General features: G+C 37.8%; 2 protein-coding genes across 2 annotated transcripts; one reads left to right on the forward strand and one right to left on the reverse strand.

Moving 5' to 3' along the window:
• Positions 1-1,797: 1,797 nt before the first annotated feature.
• On the reverse strand, positions 1,798-9,060 carry LOC100639104 (serine/threonine-protein kinase PAK mbt-like). The gene is made up of 5 exons (XM_019995994.1): positions 7,177-9,060; positions 3,192-3,325; positions 2,875-3,127; positions 2,311-2,445; positions 1,798-2,047 (listed from the first exon to the last, which is right to left on the reverse strand). Exons 1-5 carry the CDS (start codon positions 8,707-8,709, stop codon positions 1,892-1,894), a joined length of 2,211 nt encoding a protein of 736 aa, XP_019851553.1. The 5' UTR covers positions 8,710-9,060; the 3' UTR covers positions 1,798-1,891.
• Positions 9,061-9,389: 329 nt separating this feature from the next.
• LOC109581678 (leucine-rich repeat extensin-like protein 3) lies at positions 9,390-11,261 on the forward strand. The gene is made up of 4 exons (XM_019995995.1): positions 9,390-9,741; positions 9,847-9,918; positions 10,009-10,137; positions 10,857-11,261. Exons 1-4 carry the CDS (start codon positions 9,508-9,510, stop codon positions 11,244-11,246), a joined length of 825 nt encoding a protein of 274 aa, XP_019851554.1. The 5' UTR covers positions 9,390-9,507; the 3' UTR covers positions 11,247-11,261.
• Positions 11,262-12,307: the final 1,046 nt, after the last annotated feature.

A 12,307-nucleotide genomic window follows, 5' to 3' on the forward strand; every position in this document is an offset into this window, starting at 1 on the left:
CATTCTTTGAAAAAATTTCTATGCTTACCTTGTCTTTATAAGTATCAAAGCACCCACAACTTAACTGTCACTGAATAATCCCTCTTTTTGTCAAGTTATTTTCTCTTTATTTCTGCATGTAAAGCATTGCAGTTGCTCATGTTGGTTCCCCTTGTGATGTCATCAATGACCGCGCCCCCTAACAGGAAGCAATGGTCACCAGCAAATTTAGCAAGCTCTAACTTTCCCAAAGCAAGTCCAATGTAAGAATGCAACTAGGAATAGTCTATTTGAGTAGTGTACATTAAAAATAAGCAATAATCTCAATTTTCATTTTTGTGTGCAAGCTTCTCTTTAATTTTGTATGTTTGTATCAGTGAATCAAATATAATAACAACATACCTTCACGATTAAAAACATAAATGCTACAAGTAAATTTCTATTCTAGTCTGCTCCAACAATTACTGAAATTGTAAATTGAATGAAATAATGACAATATTTACAACAACAATGATAACAATTCTACCATGCTTTGTTGTAGCTAATTGATCAATCAGATTGCAATAGCTTACTTACCACCATTGGTAGAAGTTGGTAGTCTGTGTCAGTATCTATGGCCAATGGCCTGAGGTTGATAAACCAGATATGAGCACCAAGGTTAATAAGGTATGATTAATACCATGCATGTAGATACCTTTGACCTCATTGTATAACCTGTACTAACAAAAATACAGGAAGTACTACTAGTTGATATAGGCTACCAGAGTAAGCCAAATAGTGGACATTGGCTTCACATTTGGATGAGGCTACAAAATAGCTTATATCAGCTTCATACCTGCCAAAAAACTAAAAACATGCACAACAAATCAGAAAATTCAAGAGAATTCTCCACTAGCAATTTTAGTGAAATACTTTGCAGTAATTATTGGTCAGATATTTGAGCAACTTACATTTAAAATTCATTAAAAACAATTTTGATCGGAGTCTACTCAAAATTAAATTTCTACACAATGTGCATCAGAATATTTATAAATGAAGAATTTTCTGATAGCCATTTTTTATGAAACTTGGCTAAAAACCTGTACCATAGTACAGGAACTTTGGCCCAATTTTGGAGCAGCTTAAAAATTTATAAAAATCTAATTTTGTTTGAAATCAGCTCAAAGTTTCTACACAGCATTAGTATGTGTATATGCATCAGAAAATGCTCGGTACTAACAATTCAACATTAGTCTTATAAGGCTAGACTGACTACATCAATATCTATAATTGCTTTGTCATAGGCTTTGCTTGCTTAGGCACATTCTTCTAGTATCATAATTTTTTCATGCTCACTCCCAAAAAATAAATATACATTAGGCCTATACAATTTTAATTTCACTACTGATCTCTTAGGTACTCCAGTCCTTTACTTATTAACCCATCATGTACTCTTGTTATTAGTTATTACAGAACCAAATCATGTCCAATAAATCCTTTAATCCTAGATTCAACTGCCCTTTTATTCACAGCTCAATGTCTCAATTAGTGACCTGCCTAAGTACCTTTCTCACTGTATACAATGAATGATGAATATCATTAACGATATTACAATAGGCTTGTGCTTACATCTATATAGTCTGCTTTTGTACCAGACATTTGCACCATATCTCAAAAATTCATGCACAATTTTCTCGAAAGATTTTATGCCACCTTGTTAATGCCTAAAAGGTGTGAACAAGATTATAGTTTACATAAGAAAGTGGAGCACTTGAATACATGTATAAGCACTAGTCCAGACTATATAGTTGAGCACCTGTTTGCGACTTTCACAATAAATCATAATTAACAATAATTAATATTATTATAAACAAAGGAAGATTATAATATTTACAATAGTAACCAGAAAAATTAACAACGAAAATCAATTAAATCAGACAGTGTTCCTGAACTGAATGAGTTTTGATAGGCTGGAAGGAGGAGAAGCAAACTGGAGGAAAGGATGACGGAGTAATTCACTAGCAGTTGCTCTCTCCTCACTATTGTACACAAGAGCCTTAGATAAGAAATCACGAAGACGTGGAGATATCTACATAGGAAGAGAAAAGAGAAAGGAATTTTAATAAAGATTCATTTTCATAATCCAATTTGATTATAATTGCAACAATAGAAACTACTAAAACAAAAACAAAAAACACTATTATTATTATTATTGTATGCAACCAAAATTATCATTTGACACACCCATATTATTTCATCATTCTCAACATTTACTAAGTATATTAATGCATCTAAACATCATTCAATTTTCCCAACAATCCAATATTACTGCATCAATTTTCATTCTCTTACTTTTTCAGGCGATTTTGAAGTAGGAGGAGGTAGTGTTCTAATACAGTTCATGGCCTCAGATGCAGGTAGATTGAAGTAAGGTGGCTGCCCATCAATCATCTCTATAACCATGATACCCAAAGACCATATATCAACCTATGCAGAGAAAAAAAATGATTATGATAACTTTAAAATATCATTGACTTTCAGAGTAAGAAAACATTCACGGAATCATTAAGTAAACTCAATAGATAGGCAAAAATGCTTTTTAGGAGGTACATACATGTATACTGCATATGTGGTGTGACTGATTGGGGCATTAGCCAAATATGGCATTATACAGTTGCATAACGGATCGTCCCTTTAACTTCATTAACTGAATAATCAAAGGTTGTTAATGAGCTATGCCTCAAGCATACAAGCACATAACATACAGCATACATAATATACATGTGTTTAGCATGAATTAAACAAAGTACTAAAGCATAGTAAGCAACATAAAAAGATTGTGACGCAGCAAAAGGAGAACTATTGCATAACAGACATCCAAAAATTTATTTAATTATAAAAATTCATGTTACATACCTCAGTTCCATAAGGCTGCTTCGAGATGACCTCAGGAGCCATCCAGTATGGAGTACCAACTAGGGACTGTCTCCTCCTTTGCTTCTGATTGATGCGTGCACAGTATCCAAAATCAGACAATTTAACAGTTCCATCACTCATCAGTAGTATACAGTCACTCTTGATGTCCCTGTGGATGACGCCATTAGAGTGAAGGTAGGCCAGGGCCTCAAGACAGCTCTTGCAAATGGCAGCTATTTGACTCTCTTGAAGACTAATGGAGAGAGAGAGAGAGATTAAGTAATTGGAGCTTTTTTATTATTATATCAAGTACTTACTGCACTCTTCTGATAATATCTGTAAGTGATCCACCGTCAATGAATTCCATTAGGACCCACAACTCCTCATCCACCAGATAGGAATCATAATAGGTGACTACATTATTGTGAGGATACTCCTTCATTATGATCACCTAACGAGAAAAAGAGAGACCAATAAATTCAATACTACGCTATTAACATTATAAAAAGATCAATAAATTCAATGCTACATCATTAACATTAATACAACACCACAAACTCTATATCATTAATTAACTATTGTCAACCAGGTCACGTATATACTCCCAATACAAGTACAAGTACATACCAAGACACACGCAAATACTAATACTCAACAAGTACAACGTAACAGGTTAAGTAAACTAATAGTTGGTTTAAGGAGCAGTCACTAATAGCCCATCATACTACTACTACTACTCTAACACTAAGTTTGAAAAAGAGTGGAGAGAGGGAGAGGGGGAGAGTGGGATGGACGGAAGTTAGTACAGTGGATACGTGCCTAATACTATACACTCAATGTGTTACTACTTTGTTTGTGTAGGACTAAATGTGACAGTGTGATCAAATACAGTGTCTAGAGTAGCTCAAAGGAAAGCGTACACTCAGCGTTTATGATATAAAGGATCACACACACACATAATTATCAGGCTACCCACACGCTTGGCAGAAACAAGGCAGTGACTCAGACAACCTACAACAAGTTCAAATTACAAATCAGGAGAATAATAATGATACATAAGGAGCACCACACATAAACATCAAAATATAGAGTCTATCACTGCCTAATAATAATACATACAAATCCAATTAATAATAGTCTCAGACAAAATATACACTTTGCACAATGGGAGTATAGTACTATACTAATGGTAAAGGCTTAAGAGGATATGATTACATAAACAGGTAGGAGAGTAAAGAAAGACCAGGAAAAGATGACATTTTGGTATAGTGTAGTTAAAAAATAGAAGCCAAGGAGTCTTTTATAAAAAATACCCACTCCTCAGAGAGGATTAAGAGAGATAAAGCGAAGCCAATAATCTTTATATCAAGGGATGCCAAGCTAGTGTTGTTGACTGGCTTATAATAGCAATATTTACATACACATAATAAAGATAAAGGTCTTTGAACAATATCTTATTATATTAGAGCACTTTCAACCAACTGAAATCATTACCACAAGAGTTCAGGAAGCACACACACAATACAAGAATACTATTGTACTTTAGTTTAAGATTATCTAGTGCATGGTGTCCTGTTGGGGTGCCTAAAGCAAGCAAACACAGTTTGCACCTCACTGATTTCATCATAATTGTACAGTGTTAACTAGGAAACAGTCATCAAGACTGCCCCCTTCTACTTTTAAAGGACTATACACAACTGAACCTTTCATAGTCACTCTTCGTATTAACAAGAGAGAGTGTGCGTGTACATAATATTCAAGTAGCAAGTTTTCATAATAACAATAATTGTTACTAAACAAGCTGAGTGTACGTGTTATGTGTGTAGTGTGCCAGTGTCCAAGAATCAGTATATGTGACATACACAAACAAACAACAATCATTAGCATACAACACAATACATACGATAGACAATAACAACAAGTACAAATCATGAACACAGGAATAGGAACAGAAAGTGTGCAGACTAATAATACAATAAGTGTACTAATATGCATGCTAAACAACCTCTCTAAGGTTTAAGTATGGTATGTGAAAGAGGATACCACACTACATACTAAAATATTATTGTGAAAACATAGTGGGCAGTCATTGACAAACAGTCCACAATACATAATAAGCATTGATTGGGGTAACAAGATTAGCTAATTGATAGGCGCTGCTCCCTTCGCCGGTCATACTTTTCGCTAAACGCTCAGTTTAGAGCATACATGTATACATGTACATGCAGACGATCGAGAGATGTGTGCCTGACATTGCTAGGCAACAGGCTAATTGCTCTAAAGACAGATCATCAGTGCTCATAAAAGGATGCTGCATTGCTTAGGCTTGGAGTACTAGGAAAGTACACATCAATTAGTCTAGTGATCGCTCCCTCTCTCCTCTCTCCTTCTTTCTACTGACACCTCCCACTGATACAACTACAACAACAGTTAGTATACTCATCACTCGAGGCTAGTCTTTACTATTAGGAGGACACACACATACACTGTACACACACACACACACTTTTACTTATCACTCAATAAAATGAATAGATAGCAGTAGAGAGAGAGAGAGATCAGTCATTACTCTACAAGTAGTAGTACGTGTACTCCATAATGCGTATTACTACCAGATGTCACTCTATAGGTACTTGGCACCAATCCTAATCGTAATGAATTACGCGACTACCATCAATCATTCATTGAATGTACATGTACAGCTGTTACCATCACTCCTTTTTGTACAAACTCGAATTCGTACGTTGGGAACATTATATAATGCAACATTACAATATCACGCTCAATTACTTTCACTACTCAACTAATGGGAGCAGACACTCCATGCATTATTGGAGTCCAGTGTGGTAAAGGTGCATACAATGGACCAGGTGTCATTTGAGATCATGTAACCACTTTCACTACTGTAATCTACTGTAATCCTAGAACACTTCTGCACCAAAAATATAATTTTATTAAAGGATGACCCCCACATGCATGAGAAGCAACTGCATATGTATTTGTAAGGGCCACATGTACTTGGAGGAGCATAAGGACTTTAAGGAATACAGTGTAACTTGAGCTACACTATACATGTAAGACTGGCACTTTTGATGTTAGGCAGAGCAGCCAGTGTGTGTGTGAATATTGACACAGTGAGGTCTGAGGGCTATGCCACACCATAACCATCAGTCAGGAGCTACCATAGACTATATACAGAAGTAATGTGGTAAGGGATATATGGTACAAATGTACTTGTACATGTACTTGCCAATAATACTACAGCTAATAGCTAGCTCCTCTCTCTCTCTGTTAGTAGGGTAGAACCTTTATTATGTCTACATTATGAGTCAAAATCAATTACACAATTATATACACACAAGAGGAGAGAGAGAGAGAGAGAGAGAGAGAGAGAGAGAGAGAGAGAGAAAGAAAGGGGGAGAGGCATGTACATGTACATGTGTACACAGAGTCTGCCAAGTCTACACTACCCATGGAGTTGTACTATAATTGTGAGGGGAAATTTGTAGAGGACATGATGTTAAAGAGCAACGTTATTCATTACTACAGTCATGTGACTGCTGTGGTGACGTCAGTGGTCAGGTTTTCATAATCAACTCAATTAGCTTGCTAATTATTCAGCTTTGATAACAGGCTCTAATTGTAGTGACACCTAATGAAGCAGTGTCAGAGGTTAGCCTAAAAGGCAATCTGTAGGGAAACTGAGGCATCCTATGAAACAAACTAGTCTCCTAACCACAGCACAATGGAACCCCAACAAGTACTAATGTATATAGAGCATTACTCTACTAATACTGGTGTGTACTGGATAAGGAGGTCAGAGGAAACCGCTATAAAAACTAGTAGGTTGCACTATGGTTAACATTAGCCTGGCTTGTCTTACTCTTAATGTAAGGATATACTTAACCCAAGGGCATATAGACACATATACTATATACACAAGGTACATAGTTTAATACAATTAAGTACTGCTTACTCTATAGTTTGTAAGACATACTGCTTTTTAATGCTATTTTTGAACTCAAAGGAAATTTTGACTTAAATAAAGGCAACACATGTACTGATGGGACTTTATCCTTTTATGAGTTAGACTAGTCAGAGTCTAATCATTAAACTGCTGTTCTCATTCTTCATCAAGTAGTGATGAATGATATCACTCACTTTTAATTGACTATATACAAATATGAGCTTCCCTCTTCTCACAAACACACACACACACAAAGCTAATTGCACACACAGTCACACACACTTACAGTTCACATACATGTATATGCATGCATGATGCAAGTATTAATTTCATACCTCATTAAAGAGAAGCTCCTTCCTCTGCTGGTTCCAAAGACTCATCTTCTTTACAGCAACCACTCTGTTGGTGGATAGTTGATGTGCAGTGTATACAGTACCAGTCGATCCTTCGCCAATCTTCACGAACCAGTCAAGATCACGGCGTGGGTCACTAGAATTAACCAGTAGACTTATTGTAGCACGAAACTGCTCCGCAGACATCTTGCTGGACGGTCTATTGCGATGAGGCTTAGCAGGCACTGTATGTCCCCTACCTGTGGAGTATACATCTGAAACAAAATGAGGATTGACAGCAGCTCCTGTTGAAGAGGTAATGTTTCTAGAGGAGCTAGTGGTCATGACGTGGGAGACAGGAGTGGCTGTAGCATGAGATGGATTCATGAGATCACTCCTTCGAATCCTTTGAGTGTTACGAGAGGGACTGGTACCTGATTTAGCCGGTCTCTGAAGCGAAGAGAAGTGAGGATGATTGTGATAATGATGCATGTACTGGACTCCAGCAACATCATGGGTAGATGAAGAAGGTAGCGCATTGGATGCATCAGTAGAGGTAGTATCGAACGGTAGACAGGAGTGAATGGGACCAAGGGGACGATGGTGAGGGGGAGACTGGTGAGTGGAGTACTGGGACGTGGAAGGGAGAGGAGCAACAGGAGGAGGAGGGGGAAGAGCAGAAGAGGGTATGTGCTGACTAGTTGAGAGTCTAGAGGAGTAGAGGCTGGAGTGAGTACTACCAAAGTATCCAGAGGAATCACTTGGTGAGTATATGATATGAGAGGAGGTGGTTAGTACACTGGAGCTACCCTCAGAGTCATAGAGCCCAAGATCAGACTGTATAGCATCGAGAGGTGCAGTGAAGGAGAAGGGAGACGAAGGGTGGTGGTGGGAGTGGTCGGACGAAATGTGACTCAGAGTTGAGCTACGAGTTGAGAGTGGCGGTATTGTTGGTGTTGTCACAGCAACAGTTGAGAAAGGAGGAGAGGCAAGCTGCTGCTGTGAGCTATGGCGGGATGAGCTACCCTGTGATCCAGTGCTGCTGCCGCCAGTCTGAGACCTCAACTGTATATCAATGAACTCGTGTACTTCTTCGTCTTCTTCTCCTGCTAGCGAGCAGCAGTGGTCATGAACATACTTGACTGTGTCTTCAAGACACGAGTCAGACCCACGTACAATCGGAGAGGGTCGCTTGATTGGTTCCGGAGTGTTGCCAGTTGACTTTGATCCAATCCTCTTAGTGCTTGTCTCATTTTTATTGGAAGGACTTGCACTGGTGGCTCTAGAAGTGGTAGGTGAGGTGGTGGACGGGTGAGTAGTATCGACTAAGGTTTTCCATTGCGGGGGTAACCCTGAGAAACCCTCGGACCCAATCTCAGCATGGTAACAGTGCATGAAACCCATAGGCTCAGAAATGTCTTCTTTCTTGATGCGATGGACACTCCTTCTCTTTGATGAGCGTCTGAGTGAGCGAGAGCGAGAGAAGAGAGGCATCTTTGATGGACTGGGTGGAAGGGACACGCAAGTGGTAGACATAAATGGAGGCAAAAGAACCAGTCACAGGAATATGATTCAGGAAGAGAGATAGGAGAAGGAATAATAAACTCTTAGCACAGTGAGGTATACTGACAGTAGAATAGTGAGAAGTATCAGCAATCCTTTTGATAAATACACACAAGCAAACTGAATGAATGCTCTACTCCCGTCTTTGGCCTCTTTCTTCCCTTTGAGAGTCAGTCTGACTGGTTTGACACGAAAGTGAACACCAAACTCCTTGTAGACGCTACAAGGAGAGAAGTAGGAGGAGGTGGCGGCTCTGACTGTACAGTTGTAGTCCAGTATTGCTTGCCAGCCTGCTTCCAAAGCCTACTGTGGTACAGTGTGTTGTATCAGACTATGACTGAGGGAGAACGAGAGAGAATGAGCACGCTATATATCCCCATAATCAGAAGAGGAGGCGCGCAGTAGTGAGCCAACACCCACTCACTTGCAAATAAAAGAAAATAATGAAAATATTCATAGGCATGATTATTTTTATTGTTTTACCTGATGTGTTGTAGGATCAGTTAGTTAATTTAGGATAATAGATAAAAACTATATCTGCTTCTTAAAATAAAAAATAGAAAATAAATTTAAAGTGCAGTAAGTAATTGTGAATAATAATTTTATTTTGTCATACTGGTGCAGATCTAAATCATGACTCGGAAAATAAACGGATATGAAACTAATCAAATCCGCAATATCCGGACAACATAGTAAAGATGTCTGCCAAGTGACACCAGAATTTTTTGTTAATTCACAGCAAGACAAAGACTATATTCTTCATTGAGAGCAATGTATCCTCGCCATAATTACCACTTCCTGGAGAGGGCGGGTCCATATTCTAGTGGTAGAGAGCCTTACCCTCCAGTTCCAGGAGTTCATCCCTCTCCTCCTCCACCACACCCCCCATCATTCCCTCCCTTTGATCCTCCTCCTCCTCCTCCTTTACCTTACGATGATGAACCCCCTCCTCCTCCTCCTCCTCCTCCCCCTCCTCGTGAAGATGTAACGACTCTCTTTCATTCTGTAAGTATGAATATTATTTGAGGAATCGATTTAAAATAATTTATTCAATATTATTGCAAAAAATAATGTGTACATTTGTTGTTGTTGTTTATGTGTATTCTATAGTACTCTACAGCCGGTCCTCCTCCTCCTCATTCACTTAATGTCCCCACTCAACCACAGCCGCTGTTCAATGAGGTATTAAGTCATGTATCCTTTTTTTAAATTCCCTATCTTTTCCTCCCCCCCTCCCCCTCACACACTCTCTATCATAATACATGTACACAGACTCCTGGTTCCTCTGCATACTACAACAGGTCCTCTTCCTTCACCAGTAGAGATCATTATGTAGGCGGTCAAGGACCTCATCTAACATATGGTAATTATGAGTCTAGAATTGATATTAGTGTCCATCAGGTACGTGTGTATTCTATGCATCAATTAGTACTTCTATAATAACAAACTATAGTCCTACTTGCATCGTGTACACGTATTATACAGACTATTCATGTCTATTTTGATGTGTACTTTATGATGTGTTTATCATGTTTTTTTGTTAAATAATATCACTTACACTGTATCATTTGTCATATCAGTTCATTTACTACCAAATAAATTGTTTGCGTTGAATTGATGCACGTAACTTGTGTATAGCGTATAATTTACATGTACTGTACATGTTAGTTGATATGTATATGTATCTGTCTGTGTGCTTGATCTTTATTGGCATCGTTTTCTTTTAATGTTTGTGTGTCTGTCTGTCAGGTTGTGTGTGTGTTTATGTACCTGTAATGTAAGGAAGGTGTCGTCTGTGTTTTTTACTGTTCATAATTTAATTATTTCTTGTACGCGTGTGCAAATGTACACTACATTACTCTCCTCTCCCTCCCTCCCTCTCTATTCTTTTTATAAGTCTCTTATATATTTTTCTTTCTTCACATGTACATGTACACATACAACTGTACATTATAACCATTATTGCACATGCATACAGTCTATCAATATATCTCTCTGTGTTCTGCTCTATTTTACATGTACATGTACATGAATATTACAACTTTACTTTTAAAGCTATGTACATGTACATGTACATAAGTATTATACTGTGTATTTATTCTATTCTTGTATTATCCTAGGGAGGTAGAGGTGAGTCTCATTTTCCTCCTGAGACAAATCCTTCACCTCATTCCTCTTATCCTGGTGGCTACCACACTGATCATCATCATCATCACCTCCCTCAGTCTAATTTCCCTCAATGGAGAGAACGCTCTCCTCCTGAGACTCGCCGTATACCACAGTCTTGGTCCGGAGACCACGTTTCTTCCTCCTCTTTCCCTCCTCCTCCTCATCCTTCCCATTCAGTTCAACCTGTTCCTCATGCTCAGTGCCCTCCTCCATTGTTTCCTGTTGAGAGTCTCAAGAAGATTGTACCAGCTGAAACTATATTTGATATGTCTAGAAGGAAAGTAAGACCATCTCATGTAAGTGAATCCGCAGTATTTCTTAATATGGCAGTCGGTAATTAATAAGATCAGCTCTATATAAAGGCTGATCCAATCATTTAACAATGATTGCTCCATAATAATGGTAATCAATGACGATGCCTTTATTGACTATATTGGCGGTTGGATTATATTGCCTGTGTGTGTTTGTGTGTGTGTGTGTCTATTGTGTGGTAGTATACATCATTTGTATCTTAATTGAATTTGCACAGTGTGTTCATCTTAGCACAAAGGGTGTACGTGTGTGTGGGGGGGAGATCTACTAATTACTTATTGTGTAGGCTAGAGTGCCTGCATGTAGTCATAAGCTAGTTTATATGTGTACGTCATGTGTAATTGTGTATATTGTTACTAGTATCCTGTTTCTTAGAAGATTGACTGTTCGCATTGGAAGTCCTATAGTTCTTGTGAATTTTTTTAGATAATAGATTTTTTGCCATTTTCAAATCCTGCATGTACTAGTGTACTAAAGAAGTTTACCTACTTAACTTAATGGTACTAATAATAGCTACATTAATGGTTCATTGTGCATTACATGCAGTTATGATAAGAGGGAGAGAAAGGAAAGAAAGGGAATGGAAGTTTGTCAGTATAAGCTCATTGCTCTCCTTTCCTTGCCTGCATACCTTTGAGTCAAAGCATTCCTTCTCCATCTTTATACACAAACTTAAATGATTCACTTGTTTCCAAAATCTACACATGTACACATATGTACATGTACATGTGTCACATGACACATTCATACTTTAGCTCTTTAATGGCTTTTGAGTTACTTACGTGTATTTTGATACAATATACATGTACATGTATATATAAGAATTAAGTAATAATTTTTAAATGAGTACATGTAATTCTCATTGCTTTAGCTGCATGTACTGTACATGTACATGTACATGTAAAAGCTGGTAAAAGCTAAACTGCATGTGTATATTTTCTATTGGGTATTTTCCAGGATCACTAGTGATTGGTGTTTTCCTTGTTTTCTGTTGCACTTTCAAAGGCTCTGTAAAGTGTCCTTTTATGTCTTTTCCCAAAAAATCCAATACCATCTTTATATTGTTGTATTCAAACTGGAAAAATCTTTC

The sequence above is a fragment of the Amphimedon queenslandica genome, unplaced genomic scaffold (assembly GCF_000090795.2).
Source record: "Amphimedon queenslandica unplaced genomic scaffold, v1.1 AMPQUscaffold_13426, whole genome shotgun sequence".
NCBI lineage: Eukaryota > Metazoa > Porifera > Demospongiae > Haplosclerida > Niphatidae > Amphimedon > Amphimedon queenslandica.

Coding starts and splice junctions, on each gene's coding strand:
- LOC100639104 (XM_019995994.1), bottom strand. CDS start 8,709: ATGTCTACCACTTGCGTGTCCCTTCCACCCAGTCCATCAAAGATGCCT. Junction 3,326..7,176: donor AGGAGCTTCTCTTTAATGAG/GTATGAAATTAA, acceptor TTTTCTCGTTAG/GTGATCATAATGAAGGAGTA. Junction 3,128..3,191: donor GATATTATCAGAAGAGTGCA/GTAAGTACTTGA, acceptor TCTCTCCATTAG/TCTTCAAGAGAGTCAAATAG.
- LOC109581678 (XM_019995995.1), top strand. CDS start 9,508: ATGTATCCTCGCCATAATTACCACTTCCTGGAGAGGGCGGGTCCATAT. Junction 9,742..9,846: donor TAACGACTCTCTTTCATTCT/GTAAGTATGAAT, acceptor TGTATTCTATAG/TACTCTACAGCCGGTCCTCC. Junction 9,919..10,008: donor CACAGCCGCTGTTCAATGAG/GTATTAAGTCAT, acceptor ACATGTACACAG/ACTCCTGGTTCCTCTGCATA.